Below are 19,192 nucleotides of genomic sequence, written 5' to 3'. Positions count from 1 at the left end.
ACATCAAACCGTCACATAAGTTTGTAAGTTTATTTTTACAAAATTTTTTTGTAATTAAAGTATTTCTCTTTACATAAATAGAAAAAAACGAAAGAAGAGATTAGAAAAATTGGTAGAAACAATCAAATAATGTTTGTATTCGATTCGTTTTCTTGTTTACTTATAAAAAAAAAAAAAGATGATTCGTTTTCTTGTGGATGGCAAAAGCTTGCCAGATTCGAATATATATATATATATCTTATATATATATATATCTTATATAGAAACGAAACTTGCATATATGGAGGTAGCTACCAATTTTATTGTGATATAATAACTAATTAATTAATCCAAAACTCTTCAGAGAAAAAAAGAGAGAGAAATAATTAACTGGCTCCAGCTTCATCTTTGATATTCATAATATAGGTAGCTGGCAATAATGGTGGTGATCATGATCTGGTTCGACGTGTGATTGACGATATTAATCATAATTAATAAAATAAAGGCAATTGGGGTTGATAGGCTTTAATTAAGTCGCTGTGAAAAGGTCCCTTGAAAGCTTGCATGCAAAAGTCTTTAATTAATTATTTAATGTTGTTTAGTGGGTCTCATTTCTTGGTGCATGCATGGTGTGCATGATCTCATCTTTTTGTGTCGGTGGGGATTTTTATTCGGCAGGCTTGAATTATTGTCGTTGGCCGGTGTGAATGCAGTGCGTATATACTGCATGCACTGCTAGCTAGCCACTAGCTAGGGCCCCAGAATATATATATATATATATATATTTTTTTATAAGTAAAAATTATATGTATATAAAAAATAAGATGAAGCCATAATTACTCTTTTTAATTTGGAAATCAAAAGTTAATAATCACATCGGTCCACAAATCTTAATAAGATCATGATTGATATATAGGTACTAATTCCATCATTATTTGATCCGATAATTATCGAATTATAAATTGACATCATTTCATATGATACGTTAATTTATAAATTAACTCTTATTATAAAATAGATCTAACGTATTATATAAAAAATAAATGATATATATAAATTTTAAATATGTAAGTCTCACACAATTATTTTATAAAAAAATGGATCATAGAATAAAAAAATATGAAACACCCAATTTTTTCTTGATGAAGCTCACATGTTTTATAAAAGATTTATATATATAACACTTATATATAGCATTATTTCCTGCAAATCATGAGTTTATATTTATATTAACAGTTGCATTTAAAGTTAATGAGTTGAGGATGAACATGAATACGTGGTTTACACGTGTCTTCGTACTATCCAATACGGTGCTAATGAGATGGCGGACGTCATTATTCCACTTTTCAATCTGCCGGCCACAATTTAGAGATGCCGTTGATGTGCTGTATATGAAGTATGGAGATATTTTTATATTTTATATTTATAATTTTTTTTATAAAGTATAGAGATATTTTTATAAGAGGTTGGATGTTTTTCAATATAGAGAGATGAATAATGATTGACGAGAAGAATTTTTCAATATATTAATTTGATTGCACGAGTACAAGCTGTGATCATCCAATTATATGCCCCAGCTATTTTGTCAAAATTATACCACAAAAAAAAAAAAAAATACTGTATACGAACGAACAGACGTACGTACGTACTGTTCAATATTCTAGCTAGCTAGTACTAGTCATGATGATCTACGGACTAATAACAAAATGATCATGGGGTTTAATTGCTACGATTCCTCTCTCTCTCTCTCTCTCTCTCTCTATATATATATATATATCCTGCATGCTATGTATATATACGCGTATTATTTAATTAATACACGTACGTACGACTTACTAATTTCTCAACTATTACATTAATTTGTGAGGGTAAATAAAGTAGCTGCACCTTTTAGATCATGGTCCTGATCATCATCATTAATATCATCGTGATCATGAGCTTGCTGGATGCAGGAGCCATCTTCTGCATTGCCTATCCTTAACATGGCCTCGCAACTGCAACCAATTTTTTCGGATTCGTGAGTTCTAATAAGAACTGAAAGCGACAAAGTCATGAGTCATGATCGGAAAATAATCCTTCTTTTTTATTAAAAAAAAAAAAAATGTGTCTCCATCAAGGCAATTATATTAATAAAACCAGGAGTAATATTTAATGCAAATCTTGAAGAAGATCATCCTAGAGCTATATAGGGGGAATTGAGGGCGTCTGCCTAGATCTTTCTAGTACGTAGCATCTAAATATAATTCCCGATCGAGCAGACGCCACCATTTATTGACTCTTAAGATCAGTACTTGTTTATGTCAAACGATCAATAAGAAGATGATCATGCATGCATGCAAATTAAGCTATTGGCAGTGATAATCTGTTGTATTTAACTATATATATATATATCGCTACATTATATTCTAGCTAGAGTACTATGGTCAATGGTACAAACCTCCTTTCGACTCTTTGATCTTCAGCCTCAAACTTCATCTCGTTTCTTTCACAAGATCTCTCAAAAATTGGTTTGGTATCATCGCATTCATCGTCTGCGCCATGCTTAATGTGCAAAGATGACATCGACAAAGAATCCTGCACGGCCCATGCATTAACATCTTCTTGCAAACTATCATTATTAATAACAAAGTATGGTTCTTGATGCTGTCCAAGATAATGATATTGCACTGATGCGTTGAATGAACCCAGAGTCGGATCTGCACTAATATTAATATGATCATTCTCGGAGTTGAATGCAGCATCTAATACGTTTGGAACTAGGGAGTGATCAGGCTGTTGATCATGAGCCTGAGCTCGGCATATGGCAAGTTGGTGAAGAACAATATCGAGCTCGGCCTTGTTGTAATCGATCAAACGCTGCAAATCCCGTATCATTCTGCAACATCCACCGACAGGATCATTGGCACGGACGTTGGACTGGAAAATGATGGTGCGCATAGCCTCGTCCTTGTCGGGTTGGTCAAGATTCTTGATGATCTTGATGATGTTGCTGACTCCAAACAATTTATGTGCGTTGAGGAACTGTTTTTGGCGATCGTGAGGAAAATAAGGGGCGAGAATGCAGTCGGGAGCGCACTTCCTGCGTTGGTACCTACACGCAGCGCAAGCTTGGGTGGTGCCGTTACCATGTCTTGGACGAAGGTTCATGCCTTGTAGGCTGTACGTTTGTTTCTTGTTGTACATGTTGGGTCGTACGTATTGGGAGTGGTGGAGATATCGGCTGCGTTTCCGGCGGGTATGGATCGAATTGCAGCTTTTTTGGCTTGATGATGGGGCTTGGTTTTCGATCTGGTTCTTTTCTCTCAAATGTGAGACGGGGAGAAATGAGAGGAGAAGGTAAAACAAATTAATATATATTATCAAAGAGAGAATATATATCCTAATTACGAAAATATTGTGTGCATGAAAGAGTTGTGTTTTAGATGTCTCTTGACAATGTCAACTGAAAATAGGATGTGAAAAATAATTAAATTAATTTGTTGTAATTGGCTCATATATATTTCCCTTAATTTGCAAAGGGAACGTCGATCGGATTAATGCCATTTGCATTGCCACTAGCCCTATGATTGTAAATGTTCTCTCATTTGACCATGCAGTACCATGCATGTTATTTTTTCGTGCGATCTTGAGTAAAAACAAATGAATTAAGTCATATATATATATTTATATATATATATATATATATATATATATCTAACTGGATGATTCATTCGTGTATTAGCTTAATTTGGATGCTGATCATGATCATGCATGCTCTTTGTTTTCAGAATTCATTTTCTTCTTTCAAATAATAATTAAGAAAACGGTAATTAATCAAACAGAAAATCGCAAAACGCGGAGGATTTTTTGACCTTTTCCAAATGAAAGATAAAATTTAGCCAGATCATGAGTACTGTAAGATTTGATCTGCTTTGATATAGTCAAGAACATATATACATAATGCATGGGAGGATCTAACAAAAAGCTAGTAACTCGGATTGATACAGTCATAATCATGAGCACAAAACTTAATTTGTCACATGATCTTATAATTATATATATATATATATATATAAACGCGTGTACATGAATATATATTATTATTACAAATTGTAGCGTGCCACAATTAACGTAATTAATGTAAGTAGCAGGGGTGAATTCAGTCCGGTCTGACGGATCTATAGGGAGTTTTTGGAATCAAACCGAATCCCTTCAGTCCAAGATTTTCCGACCTTAGACCGGACTGAATATATATACCCATATGGACCGAACAAGACCGTTAATTATTGGTCCGTCCCAATAGCAAATAAATAAATTAATCTTTATTTATTTTAGTAGATAAATTAATAAAAAAATGATTTAAATTACTAAAATTAAAATTAAGTTAATTCTTAATGTGGATTATGTAATTAAAAAAATATTTAATTAAAATTATATTTATGATGTTGATAGTTATAACTTAGACTTCAATATTCATAATTATTAATAATGGCCTATGATTTATGATATATTATTAATTAATAGTATAAATTATTTAATATTTTATATAGTTAACAATAATAGAATAGATAGAAATTATGTAATTAACTTATATAATTATTATATAAAAATAATATATTTATATATATAATATTTAAAAATATATATAATACGGTCGATTTCGGTCCGATCGGATCCAAAAATACCCACCTCGTAACCAGACCGAAAAGCATATTCCTCACAAATAGAGGATCGAAAATGACCAAATAAATTTTTGGTCGGGTCCGGTTCAATGCCGGTTCGGACCAAAAATTTTACAGCCCTAATACGTAGTCATGACAAAGCCCGTACATGTGAAAACGTACAACCTGCATGGGTACGGTCAAGACCCAAAATGTGATATTCAAGTAAGAAAAACGCTACTCTACCGTGCCGTCTCAAATGTACCGCTCGATTTAACTTTTTAATAATTTTTTTTATTATTATCAAATGATGATAGAAGTGATTTTAAATGTATTGATGTATTTTTTTTATTTTTTAAAAATATTTAAATATATTAAAAAATATAAATAAAAAAATTATTTTTATAATTAACAGTAACACTAAGCGATGCTACTGCTCTTCAAGTAATTTGGGTTTGGAATTTTGCTCTTTATGATCAGGGATCAAGAATTAACTAAGTCTGGAAATTTATGACTGCAACCAATAATGTCGGCGGCACTGTATGCCTGAAACTTCTTCAATATCTAACTCAGTAACAAATGATAGATAATAATAATTGAAATAATATTGAGAGCAGTCCCTGTTTTGAATCATCCGGATCACACCCTATGTGTTACTAAGTAAAATGACTAAAAACACTCCACAACAAAACTCATTTCCCTCTCATTTCACACATTTCATTTCTCTCTCTCTACCCCGTCTCGCTCGAGCCCCCCGTCCCCGTCCCCGCCCCTCACCCATCCTCTCCCCCACCCCCACCCCCCGCCGAAGGCATCCTCACCCCCACCCGGCGTCTGAACCGTGGGTGGTAGCGTACGGCTCGGTAAGGGGCAGAACCCGTATGGGTGAAACCCATTTCGGGAAAGAGAGGGAGAGGGCTGCGTGCTCAATGAGGCAAGGGGGAAGTCAAGGGGTTCGGTAGTGCTCGATAGTGGGGCTGGAAGCTGAAGACGGCGGCGATAGTAGCGGCAAACTGTGTAGGAGAACCCATTTTGAGTTTCGCGTGGGGGTGCTACGCGTGGGGCTTCCGTGGAAGTTTGAAGGTGGTTGGAGGTTGCCGGCGTTAGGAGGAGTCGATGGTGGTGGGCGGTGGCACTGCAGGTGACGCACAGCGGGACTGGGTGAGGCAGTGAGCCGAGAGAGGGAATCGGGTGGGGAGGGCAAACGGGATTTTTTTTTTTTTTTTGTAAAAAAAAATAAGAAAAAAAAAAGTTGCATACATAAGATGTGCATACAGGGACTAATCCGTAGCATTACTCATAATAATTTAAGAATAAGGTGTCTAAATTATAGTTGATCATGGATGATCTGGTCTAGAAATATAATATCATTATCATGAACTGGCCATTGCATTGTACTCTTAATATATATAAAATGGTGCAATTATTTTATCCCCCGAATTCCTAGCCCAAACGATACGTACTGTAACAGGTGGAAGTGAGAGAGAGACCAGTGATTGGTGCAGCATTGTTGTTGGTGTTTCTGAAGCTAGCAAACGATGTTGTTCCTGCTGTACGTTGTTGCGGTTGGTGACCGAGGTAGAGGGGGTCCATGATTTGAGGGTGTCGAGGTGTTACTGCATGCGGGTCGGGGAAGACTGAAATCATCGCCCAGCTTCCTCCTGAGAAATGGTCCATCTCTCTCTCTCTGAAGGAGTTCCCGCTAACCTACACTCCCGAGCGACTCTACCCCCTTGACAGATAGACGTCAAATTAAAGCACGATGTCGCGCGTTGCGAGATTGCATAAAGTGCCTTAACTCTTGTGACCGTTGGATTTACTGAATCTTGAGGAGCCGTTGGATGTAGTAGTTAACTCCGGTTCAACGTCGTCGTTTTACTACCACAAATTTTGCTTCATGAAATGATGAAATGTTATACCGTCTTACGGAGCCCCGTGCTCGTGACAGACCTCATTTCTAGCATCGAGAGGAAAAAAGTGAAAAACGGTACAGCCCGCGGCATCCGTGCATCCCCCTCTCTCTCTCTCTCTCTGTGTGCCAAAGAGGTTCAACTCTTCGACGGGATCGACGTCTTTCCCTAAAATCTAGGTTCGCTCTTGAGTCTATAACTCTTACATTATGTTTTTCTTGTATCCGTTGTTGGGTTGTGAAATTTGTGCTTGGATTTTATTCCTGATGGATGAAACCTGGTATGTGAGCTGACATGTTTTCTGGGTTTTGTTGATTTGTCTTGATTTTGTAATAATCGACTAATTTGCAGTTAACAGAGATACAAATAAGAAAATATGATTTTTTAATTAATTAATTAATTAATTAATTTTTAATATGGGAAATGTTCTACGGAGCGATAGAACATCAATTTTAAGAATGTTCGTCTCGACTATATCATTTTTCCAGCCAATTTCAGGATTTACTGGATAATTTTTTTGTATTTTATGATTCTTGTTCGATATAATAGAAGCTCAATTAGTTAAACCTAACAATTATGAATGCAAGCAAATGTACGTGTTGGTATTATGCAAGAACTATGCATTTTTCATTAGATATCAGATGAAATGAAATATTTTTGTTGTTTTATTCTTCCCCGTTTTGGCTCTTTGGTAAAAATGCCTTGTCTAGGTTGGAGCTATGAACCTTTAGTTACCGAAGTGGGAGACTGAAAACTTAAGAGGCTGTTTGGTTTGTATATGCTAGAAATTCTAGATCAGTCTACATCGGAAGCAATGTTACCTCTAGCGGCAAATCTTGGATCAGGTGCAGTTGTTCCACAAACTTTTCCACCATTGCTATTCTTCCGAATTCATCCTCAGCAATGGTGTATCTGTCAAGTGGTAAACACCAGGACAACACTCTTTTATTCCACAATCTAAATGTCAGGACTAAGATACACTTATTTTGAGAGAGATTTTTGTTTTTGTAGAAGAAGCAACCCACTCTAAAGGGGAAGGAGCTATATATATATATATATATATATATACCCCCCTCTAATTGTAACCCCTGGCTAGCCTTAAAGGCCCAACTATCAAAGCCCTTGAAGTGGCTTAATAGCCACTTCATGTGTGGGCATATGAAGCGCAAGGGGTGCCCCCTATGGGTGCACCCTTCATACAGTATAAATTACTTTCTTGCTTCTCGAGCAAGAATCAAATTGCTGTAAAAAATAATGAAAGTGCTTTCCAGAATACTGCACCTTTGACTCTTCTGTTTTCTGGAAGAAAATAGAGGGAGCAGGGCAAGTTGTGTCCCTGCAGTTGCTTGCTAGATGGCCCTAGTATCGCCACAATTAGGAGAGCCATTAATCACCATATTTGTAGATTCCCGTCCTTTTTTATGCTTATTGGGGGGTAGTTTTGTAGAATGGGTACAATGTTGCTGGTGGGATTGGTCAAGGGAAAACAATGTCACTGTTGCACTTTAATGTTCTGCTATCCGTTGAAACAATGAACTGGACTACACGTTCAGAAATGAAATCAACTTATAAAAAAAAAAAGGTTCAGAAATGAAATCAATTCATCTTTGAAAGTCAAAACCTAGAATCTTGATCAGGGTGTTTTATGATTTTTAGAGATCAAGGTGGGAGATGAATGGATCTTGTTGGAGAGCATGGAAAAAAAGGACTTTTCCTGGTGGACATGCAAAAAGAGCTAAATATTTTAAATTGGTGGCTCGTTTTCTTTTGCGCCAGTTCTTGTTTTGGTTTGTCGGTAAGTACATCCACCTTTACCTGCCACCCTCATCCATCACCACACACTTTTAGGAAGTCTCCACCCTCCACCCTCCACCCTTGGGTTTCCTGAAAAACCAGAATGTGATGACGAATGGTCTTGTTGGAGAGCATGGAAAACATGGTAGACATGCAAAAAGAGTCAAAATTTTTAAATTGGTGGCTCATTTTCTTTTGTGCCAGTTCTTGTTGTGGTTTGTTGGTAGCTAACATCATAGGTCCTTAGGTTCTGCCATGCATGGAAATCCCTGCTGATTACCCTGGGGCACCTGATGTTATTTTCCAGTCAAAATTATGCGGCATATTGAACTAGTTAAAACACCTTAAATGGTAGAACTGTAAGGCTTGTCAACTGCTTCTAATGGTCAATAGCAGAGTCTTCTGAAAAGAACTGCTGCTGAGATGCCATCCAATCTAGCTAGGTTTTTCAGGAAACCCAACTAGGGGTGCAAATGGTCCGGTCCGGCGATGGACCGAATATTATTTTTCCGGACTAGACCGGACCGATAGCTAGTCCGGTCCGATCGGTCCATTCGGTCCGGCCTTTTTTTTTTTTAAATAATTAATAAAAAAAATTTATTTAAAATACTAAATTAAATTAAGTGACTTATTAATATGGATTATGTAACAAACTCAATAAAAAAATATTTTATATGGTCAATGATAATAAATTAGATGAAAATTATATTATTAATTTATATAATTACTATATAATTAACTAATTGATGTTATATATTAGTTAATTCATAGAATATTAATAAGTGTTAATAACATATTTTAAATTTTATATTGTTAATAGTGATAGGTTAGATGAAGATATATATAAAATATTGTTAATTTATAGAATATTAACAAGTATTAATAACATATTTAAAATTTTATATTGTTAATTGTACAATTATTATATAAATAATATATATAAAATATTTTTTTATTTTTATTTTTCATTCGGTCCGGTCCGGTCCGGAAAAACCCTGGACTGTGGATTGGACCGAAACTTTTCGGTCTTCTAAAATGTGGATCCAGACCGACCGGTCTCAGTCTCGGTCCGGTCCGATCCGGACTGAAACGTTCTGTCCGACCGGACCATTTATCACCCCTAAACCCAATGGTGGAGACTTATAATAGCGTGTGGGTGAATTTTTTTTTTTTTGGCACCGTGTGTCCAGGAACATTGTCCCGACCAGTCATCCGCCTTAGGAGCTGCTACAACAGGTACCTCACCGCCTCCAACCAACCCTTCTTGCTCGGAATGACTGGTCGCAAGGTGGTCCAGTCTCTGCCCCGGAGGCCAGACTTCTCACGTCATTAACCCCTACTTAATCCCCTTGTTTGCACCCAAGGGGATTTGAACCTTAAGACCTGGGGGAAGCATAACCCCAAGCCCAAGGTCTTTACCCCTTGAGCCAACCCCTAGGGGTTAATGGCGTGTGGGTGATGGATGGGGGTGGTAGGTAAAGTTGGATGTATGCAGTTCTGTGGCCATTTTGATAATGCTGGCTGTAAATTGTTTTTTATAAAAAGACTTGTAAAAAATTGGATGTGGTCTTTTTTTTTTTTTCCAAATTTTACATATTTCAAAAGAATGGTTGATCATCAAGGCTGTGTTTGGTTGCATGCAATTGGGCCCTTGGATTTGATATTGCATTCCTAGTGTGTAATTTAGTCGTTCAATGCCTTAAATCAGTTCGGTTGCATGTGAAAAAGGTGGATTTGGAGGCCAATCCCCTTCCAAACTCATTATTTGATGGTTCTATGAGCTGCATGGGTTTCCTGCTGAAAGCAGAATTTGCTAAGGTTTGTTATAAAAGAATATCAGTCGCTTTGATTTGTCAGTAAGACAGGCAAGATGAAGGTGATACCAGTTAAATAAATTTTCCATTTAATTTGAACCGCCAGTGAACCTTGGCGTCTGCCTGTGTTGACAACCGTGATAATATTTTATGAGGACCATCAGCTCCCTATGTTAGATCTTGAGGTCTGTGATTACATGTAGTCTTCAAAATGTTTATGGCCTTGGCAATTGAAATATTTAAGTATAAATATCTTGTTAGTATTTTTCAACAAAAAATAAAAGAAATTTTTATTAGAAATATACTTATTTTTCAGACCTATAAGAAAAAAGGAAAAGCAATGCCTGTGTAATGATTATACCTCGTAAAGATTATTTGTGGTTCAGTGTGCGTGGAATGTTCAACTATCCAAGTTAATGGTGTGGGAAATTGCAGGAAACACAAGGTATGGCCATAAAACCGACAGTTGCTTTGAGGGCATTACTTGTGGGAGGAGTGGCCGCATTTGCAAAAATAGCCGGTGCAATGAAGGCTGCAGGTGGCGTGAAGTTGGGAGCAGCAGCAGCTGCTATGACAGCAGCAGCAACTGCAGCAGTGTCAACAAAACAGGAGCCAAAGGATGTTTCGAAGCATCCTTGAAAGTGACTCCCAAGAATGGTTAATCAGTATTAATCATGAAGTGAGGTTTGGGGGTTAGCTAGGTTGATAGTAAAAGAATGTATGATAAACCTTCTGAAATTAGAGAAATGACATTGTTGATCATCTACATTCAACTTGGTTATATGTGAAATTTTTGTATTGTCACATCGAGAAACAAAAGAAATTAATGACATTATTCCCAGTGAAAAATAAAATGACCCTCCATGCAAGATGTTTATCTGCGCAGTCTGCCATAACTCATAATGGGGCAATTAATTTTGAACTCCATGGTAGTACTGGAGAACTCACTGAAAACCCTCGTTTGTTTGTTTTTGTAGATGAGATAAGTTGAGATTAAAGTTAAAAGTTGAATAAAATATTATTAGAATATATTTTTTTAATATTATTTTTGTTTTAAAATTTGAAAAAGTGAATTGTTTATTTTATTTTGTATAAAAATTTAAAAAAATTATAATAATTAGATGTGATGAAATGAGAATCGAGATGGATTGTGAGGAGTTGTGAAAACAAACGAGGTTGCTAATTTCATAGCATTAGCACAAGCCGTTTTCACAACTCCATTGGTATTAGTTCTTACAATATTTATTTCCGTGTCTTTAAGATCCGTTTCAAAAAATACAATCAAAGATCAGACACTTGATTGGTATAATTAATTAGCTAATTATTCAACTCCTCTTATCCCCTTTTTTTGGGGGGGTTACATAGTGCTAATTTCATGCATTAAACCTCGCAAAACCAACAGTTGTGCCATTGTTTTCTTAAAGATACAAAAGAGACATGATGACCACTTGGCATCATCCTAAATAATGATTGTATCTTTTTATGAGCGCTAAAATACAACTCATAAAATTCTCCCTCCGTCCTATATATCAAAAAGGAGAAGTGTAGTAATAAGTAGCATTCGATAAAGTTAAATATTTCAGGGCAAATGCTACCATAATGCATGAAATCTGAAAATACAGGTAACCGACCATATAAAGGGAGCATATATGGGTGGACGAGAGGTACTTTAATGTCAAATATATATAAAGGTAGCAGCATTATTATAATTAACACATGCATATAAAAGGAAGGAGAGCCAGCATGTTTATTCAATGACAAGTCAACTGATCGTTCCTTCATAGCAGCAGCAGCAGTACTACTACTACACCTAGCCAGCCATTGATCATCGATTGATATTCATATATCCCTGACAACGCTCAGCTTTGATCACCAGCTTTTGGAGGTACCACCATATAATGTTTGTTTTTCCATCTCTGCCCGACAAAAAGCCACCCTACATTAACACGGCATCCATCGGCACCGAATATCAAAAAAGGAACATGGGTTTAGGAACCATGCATGCCCCCACCATCCTACACTTTTCTGCAATCACCTTCATGTCTAGGTAGTGATCAAAGATAGCTAGTTAGTGGGTTTGCTTTATGAATTTCCAAACGTTAATGTTTTTTTTTTTTTAATTCTTCACAGAAATCGTTCGTCTTGAGAGAGAGAGAGAGAGAGAGAGAGAGATCATGATGAATAAATGACAAACATGGAATTGTTTTCAGCGTCCTAGAGAATTATATATAAGTTCCTTCCTGATCATTTTGTGTCTTACCCGATCTCATATATATCTTCAGTACTCCAGAGCAAACCATGTACATTACATTTAATATCAAACACAATTTTACCCAAATATTTAAACTATTAGCTCTAAATTATTAAATTGAATGAATTATTCGATGAGTTTTTTAAAACTTGATGCCCATGTACATGGATTATACTTTTTTGTATATTTCTAGCTAGGAACTTGATACTCGGGCATGAACTCACGACAGACAGATAAAGCGATCGAGAGGACCACTTATCATGAGCATATGCATGCATTCTCCTATACTCCATGATTATATATATATATATATATATTATATCATTATCTATACACTAACATATAATATATATATATATATATATATATAGAGAGAGAGAGAGAGAGAGAGAGAGAGAGAGAGGTGGGGGTTCAGAGGAATCTGTAATTTATCTTAACTTTTCGACTATTAAAGCTAGTGATTGACAGGTGCCAACACTACTTTCAAAGCTAGAGCTAGCATGCATCTCCCTCCCATTGACCTAACACTGCAATCTTAGGGATGAGCATCTTTTCCGCATGCATGCATCCTTCATTTTATAAAGCTCTCACTGCACCACTTTACCTGATGATAGACTAATCATGATACATATACGTACCTTAATTTTGTGATAACACCCACATTGCTTAAATCTCTCTCTCTCTCTCTCTCTCTCTCTCATCCTGAAAGAATGAGGCCAGGCATGCATCTCTGCATGAGAACATGTTCCGGCCAGAAACAGTAATTCTACATATATATCCTTCTACATAAGAAAACTTTGACTGTTAAGTAGAATGGTTCCATAAAAACTATAAGATTGCATGAAGCGCTTCCATGGAAGTAAAGCTCAAAATTATTAAGAGACATTTGGGTCCCTAATTATTTGTTCAAAACTCACATATATGCACTACGCGAACATCCTAGCTATTAGAATATTCAAGAGTTAATATATATATATATATATATATATATTAGTTTTTAATTTCCTTTTATAAAAATCTGCCTTTGTGAAATTGATCAATTGTCTGAATGGAGGTGTTCGATTGATCTACCTTTTTTTTTCGGGCCACGCGATATTCAAGCATTAAAAAAGATCACAAGATCATGCACGTAAAAATAAGGGAAAAAAAACATAAAGCCCATTTTTTTTTCCTAAGCATAAAGAGCATTACCTCTTTAGTGTAAAATGGTAAGAATGGCTCTATATATATAAGCTGCCAAACGAACATGAGTGACCCAGCTCGATCGATCGATCCCTCGGGATTGAATCCCATTCGGACCCACATCATGTGTCAAACAGCATCTCGTTTTTGTTTTTGGAATAAACAGATCACATAATATCTAAACTAAGACGACTTGAAAACCTCTGCACTCTAGACCGCGAATCTTTCCATTAGAGAATCCAATGCCTTTTGTACCCATCATCTGCATATCCCTCAAAACTTTATACAGAGACATGTATGCACATAATTGGCGCCATATTCAAGATGTCTTGCTTAAAAGAGAGCCCTAGACCTAGACATATCGATTCATGTGGGGGTGATGATGATCAGTTCGACGATTTGGTTTAACTTAGATATATATATATATATATATATATATATATATATATATTTGTAATGATCTTTTGTCCTCGCGTTGTTTCGTAGCTATGGTTTTATATCCAATAATTATGCATACATAATTATAAGATATATATTGTTCTTTGTCTTATGTTTTTTCATTCCGAGTCACAATTATTCATATGACATATTTTAAGTAACTGTCAATTTAAGTGGTAAATATATATAAAATGTATCATGTCAACATACAGTACGTGTGACTGATGATAATAAGACTTGTATATTAATTACTCTAATTCTAATATTTGTGCCATTGTGCCTACCAATTGGACCTCCATGTTTATATATATATATATATATATATATGAAGTGGGATCAAATTAAGAAATTTTACCCATAATGCAAAAAGTATACTTTACACAAATCATAGACAGAAATGTTTATAATCAGCCATTGCTATTCAATCATGCATATTATCGATGAAAATATCTATGATATTTAAGAGCCACACACACACACACACACACATATATATATATATATATTATATATAGTGTCATAAACTAAAGACACATTAATGGGCGCCACATGCAATATCTAGGCGATATCCAAAAAGTCAGGTCAATAATATATTATAGTTTCTTCATGTATATATCCAGTCATAATCCATAATGAGTTTATAAGATATGCCAATAAGAGTCCCTACACACGCATATAATTCAAACTCATGATTTTATTATTATAATCTCTTACATTCAAATCCTATATAATATACTTAATTGCATGCATCTGTGGATTTGAGAAACTTCTATCGCAAGGCTAGTGATTATGAATATACCAAAGTTATTCTGAAAAGTAAATATTGGAATAATCCCACAAAAAATGAAGATGTTTCTATATATAGCATATATTGCTTTGTGGAGGATGATATATATATAGAAAAATTCTAAGCATAAACCCCACACTCCTGCATACCATTTAAAAATATGTAATCTTACCTTTTTACCCTCATATTTCACGAAATATGAAATATAAAATATGAGGATAAAAAAGTAAAATCATATATTTTTAAATGATGTGCAAAGTATGAAATTTCTGTATAACACGACTCATATATATATTATTTTCTTTTGAAACACCACTTCCTTAAGTACTACTGGTGCGCATGTAATATTTCTCAAATTGGAAGTACCTTTTCATTATATGTTGATTACAAGTTTATGATTTAGGCTGCATTTGGATGTTGAACTGAATTGAATTGAGATGATAAAATATTGTTAGAATATTATTTTTTAATATTATTATTATTTTAGGATTTGAAAAAGTTGAATTGTTTATTATATTTTGTGTTGGAATTTGAAAAAATTGTAATGACGAGTTGAGATGAATTGAAATGAGTTTAAGAAACAAATGAAGCCTTAATTTCATTCAAAACTAATCGAGTAAATTAGTATTATATAAAAGATCACCTCAATTGACGACATTGAATATAAGAAAACAAATTAGTCATACTTCTTGAAGTTTTTTCGGTACTCAATGAGAAAAGCCATGCATTTCTCCTTGAAGTTGCTCAGTATCATTGTTTTTAATGAAAAAATAGGTTAATTAGCTAGGGTTTCTTTTTCCAGGATTTTATTTTTAATATACATGATGAGAAAGTTACAACACGTTAAAGTAAAAGACCGATCGATCGACCAAAATTCATAAAATAGCTAATATATAACATTAAAATATTAATATTTCAAATGTGTCCTTCCCTTTGGGAAGATTGATAACCAAAAAGGAAAAGATAAGAAAAGGATCGAACAGAAAAATTTAAATTGTAGAAAAAGAAAGAAGAGAAGTTTCATATGTAGAAGCTAACCTTGCCAAGGTTTTTGGGATTGCGTAAGATGCTCATTAGAAGTGTTCATGCAATTCCCAAGACCAGCAATACTGAGAATGTCACTATGAGAGAGAGCTCTAAGACCCAAAAAATCTCTAGTCAAACCTTCACCACCACCACCACCACCACCACCACCATTACCACCACTTTCATGAGCCCTACCAAGATGGCTGCTGGTGGTGAATGTTTTTGAGAGCGTGTCGTGCGAATTACCATCTTTGTTTGAATTCAAGATCCCACCAAAGGCATCCTCAAAAGAAGTTCCTTCAAACCCAGTAGTAGAAGAGAGAGAACCCACCATGTCATGAAGAAGGGAAGGTGGAACACCTGATGCCGCTCCAGTACTTGCTCCTGTGGCCGCTGCAGTACTGGCAGAAGGGCCTGCAGCTTTATACTCAAAAGAAGCCAGACCATGAACAAACCCAGTGGCCATCTCTTCACGTGAGGACAAATTCGAGCCAAATTTCCCAGTTGTATTGCTGCGAGAATCAGCAGCTGCAGGCACGTGAACTTGCTGGGTGGACCTCTGCATCATGGTTAGTGATGAGCCAGTATTGTTGCTCACCGTTGCGCCCATCTGTGCTGCCTTCTGCAACAATGCAGTGGCTGACATGTGTGGAGAGGATGCTGGCTGGTAGGGAGGGAGAGTGGGGCCGAGAATAGGGTTAGGGTTTGGTGGTGTTTCGTGGAGGGCTAACTCTTGGTGGGACTGTGTGAATTCTTGATAATCTGATCTCGTCGAGAAGAATGAAGATGAGGAGGTGATATCCATAGGTGGTGGGCCAGGAGAAGCTAGCCATGGGGGTATCTCTGGCCTTGGACTGAAGCTTTGTTGCTCTTTCTTCAATGAAAATGCGTGGAGGTCTTGGGGATTGTATCGGGGTGGGCGCTGGTTTATGTGAGACGCTGAGGGGCCAGCTTGAGAGGACAGAAGTTGGTTTGTTGTGATGGCTCTTGCACTCTCCTCTGCCAATGCATCACAGAAAGCTCTGTGGGTGATGAAACTATCCCTCCTGAAAACCAAAAAGAAACGGACAGAAGAAAACAAAAGCAAAATGTCACTAAGCATTGCAAAAGTATTGACCTTCTCTCTTTGCTTCTCTCTATTTCTTTCTGCAACCATTCTTTTTGGCTTTCTAGATGTTGCATTAAATATTCTACATACCGAGCCCCCCCCCCCCCCCCAACTCCCTTTCTCTCTCTCTCTAGGGTGTAACAGTAGGAGTCTGGTAGTTGTATATTCATGGATTCTTCATTGTATCAGATACAAGAATGTAAATTTATTATCCAGAGACTAAAATGATTGCGTACATATATTTATGGTTTACTCTCTGGGATAGAGAAATCCCATACTCTATCAACGAAAAGATCCGACTGTAGTGCTTTAAATAGGACTCATGTAATTCATATGCATCCCTAAAATGATCTGGTATAAGTTACCTTGAGAAAAGGGTTCCACAGTCACATCTGTACTCCCTGGTGCCACAGGTCTTGGAGTGAGCTTTCCAATCTGATTGAACTGCATACTTCTTTGCGCACTTGTCACATTTCCATTTCTTCTCACCGTGCTTTCTGCTGAAGTGTTTCTTGATCCCAGTCAAGTCCCCAAGAGCCCTTGATGGGTCATGGTGCACGCAACTAGGTTCTGGGCACACGTACACCTTCTTCTTTACCTCTTTACTTGTTCTTTGCTTTAGCTTCCATGGCAAATTATGCCCTCTTCGATGAAGTTGAAGATTCTGATCCCTCTGAAACCCTTTGTTACAGATCTCACAAATAAATCTATTTGTTGCCATGAGAGTCTTGGGAGACAAAGCTATCACTTCAGCATCTGGGTCTGATTCAAAACCATAGAAATAATTAAACGAGAAAGATGGAGATTTAACAACACATAAAGTACACAATTCAGATTGGACGAAGACCTGGGTTGCCTGGAAGGTTTCTCTTTTTCTTCACTGGTTGAGTTTGGGGTGGCGTTGGATCAAAATATTGTTGAGAATAGTTTGTCCCTATCTCGGTTCTGTTGCCTGGAGAAACACTTGGCTCACCTGACGCAGAAGTCAAATTAGACATGTTTTCCTCCACAACTGGCTGCTGTATCTGTTGTTGAAACATCAAACCTTTCATCATCTTCTCGCAGGTAAGAAATTCTTGAATATCCTAAGGTTCCTCCATGGCCGTAGATCTATGGGGAAAAACCAAAGAAGAGGCGGCTAATTATTTAATTAAGTGAAGACTAAAGAGAGGACCCAATAGAGGCAATAATTGATTACCTATGTGTAGTGTGTGAAACCCATAATCCCCGCTCTATACCCTGATGGTTTCTTCTCGATTTGGCACCAACCCAAGAGACAACTTTTGTTTTTTCAGAGCTAAAAAGAAACAAGCAGAGAGAGAGAGAGAGAGAGCTGAACCAGACCCTCTAGCCACTTTTCTCCTTCATGGTTCAATATCCAAGCAGCTTGCTAATTCTAAGAAAATCCAACAATAGCCACACAAATATGAACAAAAAACAAATACCCAGTTCGATCTTAAGATATAGAGAGAGATGTGGATGTGAACGGACACCCTTCTGTAATCCTCAAACAGTCCAAAACAACACCCCCAAAACCACAAGCCAATGGAGCCCTACGGCTACGGTTAACTCTGACGTCGCACCTTCTGTCTTTTCCTCTGTTCTCTTTCCCAGCCCCAGAAAAATCTCTTTTTATTTGTTTTGTATTTGCTTTTAAAAATATTTTAATCTTCTGCTAAAATCTTTTGTTTGATCACTAGCTACCAGTACTCCCACCTTTACCATCTCTCATAAAGCAAGCAGGAAAAAAGAAAAATAGAAAGCCACCATGCAAGAAGAAAGTATGCTTTTAGTATATATGCACAGAGTGAGATCCCTTATTCATTTGTATATACATAATCTGTAGCAGATCCCTCCCAGCTTTCTTCAATTACATGAGTGACATGATTGATCAATTGATTAATTCCTAACCGCATTCCTAAAAGCTTTTTCAACCTTTTTGTTAGCATTTTTACTTCCTTATAAGCTTTCATTTCATTATCACTATATATATATATATACTGTAACAAAGCTGGAAATTCTGACCCTTTTGCATGCATGGCTTATCAAATTAAAAAAAGTTATGATATAAATAAACGCAGTGGATTATAATTAATTCAATATACAAGGAATCGTAGGCTGCCTAGTTAGTACCCAAATTGCCAATTGACCTGATCCTCTTTCCTGATCTCTCTCGTTTCAATCATCATAGTATGAAATTAGAATTGTACTTTTCGTCCTTGTCATTTCAGCATCATTGATATATAAATAAAGTCCATCATCC

At 36.3% G+C, this 19,192-nt stretch overlaps 3 protein-coding genes across 7 annotated transcripts; 1 reads left to right on the top strand and 2 right to left on the bottom strand.

Annotated features, from left to right (window-relative positions):
* Nucleotides 1-1,733: 1,733 nt before the first annotated feature.
* Nucleotides 1,734-3,324, bottom strand: LOC121247101 (LOB domain-containing protein 22-like). Its single transcript, XM_041145438.1, has 2 exons — nucleotides 2,417-3,324; nucleotides 1,734-1,973 (listed from the first exon to the last, which is right to left on the bottom strand). The coding sequence occupies exons 1-2, from the start codon at nucleotides 3,160-3,162 to the stop codon at nucleotides 1,835-1,837; spliced, it is 885 nt and encodes a 294-aa protein (XP_041001372.1). The 5' UTR covers nucleotides 3,163-3,324; the 3' UTR covers nucleotides 1,734-1,834.
* Nucleotides 3,325-6,532: 3,208 nt separating this feature from the next.
* On the top strand, nucleotides 6,533-11,022 carry LOC121247579. Its single transcript, XM_041145952.1, has 2 exons — nucleotides 6,533-6,708; nucleotides 10,573-11,022. The coding sequence occupies exon 2, from the start codon at nucleotides 10,585-10,587 to the stop codon at nucleotides 10,774-10,776; it is 192 nt and encodes a 63-aa protein (XP_041001886.1). The 5' UTR covers nucleotides 6,533-6,708; nucleotides 10,573-10,584; the 3' UTR covers nucleotides 10,777-11,022.
* Nucleotides 11,023-11,707: 685 nt separating this feature from the next.
* Nucleotides 11,708-18,520, bottom strand: LOC121246632 (protein indeterminate-domain 7-like). Of its 5 annotated transcripts, none has more exons than XM_041144842.1 (5): nucleotides 18,274-18,520; nucleotides 17,777-18,039; nucleotides 17,295-17,691; nucleotides 15,834-16,867; nucleotides 11,708-12,073 (listed from the first exon to the last, which is right to left on the bottom strand). In XM_041144842.1, exons 2-5 carry the CDS (start codon nucleotides 17,982-17,984, stop codon nucleotides 11,997-11,999), a joined length of 1,716 nt encoding a protein of 571 aa, XP_041000776.1. In that variant the 5' UTR covers nucleotides 17,985-18,039; nucleotides 18,274-18,520; the 3' UTR covers nucleotides 11,708-11,996. The 5 variants fall into 5 exon arrangements, with proteins under 5 accessions (XP_041000776.1, XP_041000775.1, XP_041000779.1 ...); XM_041144841.1 differs by having other exon boundaries at nucleotides 18,128-18,275; XM_041144845.1 differs by lacking the exon at nucleotides 18,274-18,520 and adding an exon at nucleotides 18,128-18,273 and having other exon boundaries at nucleotides 17,777-17,954.
* Nucleotides 18,521-19,192: the final 672 nt, after the last annotated feature.

This window comes from Juglans microcarpa x Juglans regia, chromosome 1S (genome assembly GCF_004785595.1).
Source record: "Juglans microcarpa x Juglans regia isolate MS1-56 chromosome 1S, Jm3101_v1.0, whole genome shotgun sequence".
Classification (NCBI taxonomy): Eukaryota; Viridiplantae; Streptophyta; class Magnoliopsida; order Fagales; family Juglandaceae; genus Juglans; species Juglans microcarpa x Juglans regia.
This window is presented reverse-complemented; position numbering and strand designations above follow the sequence as displayed.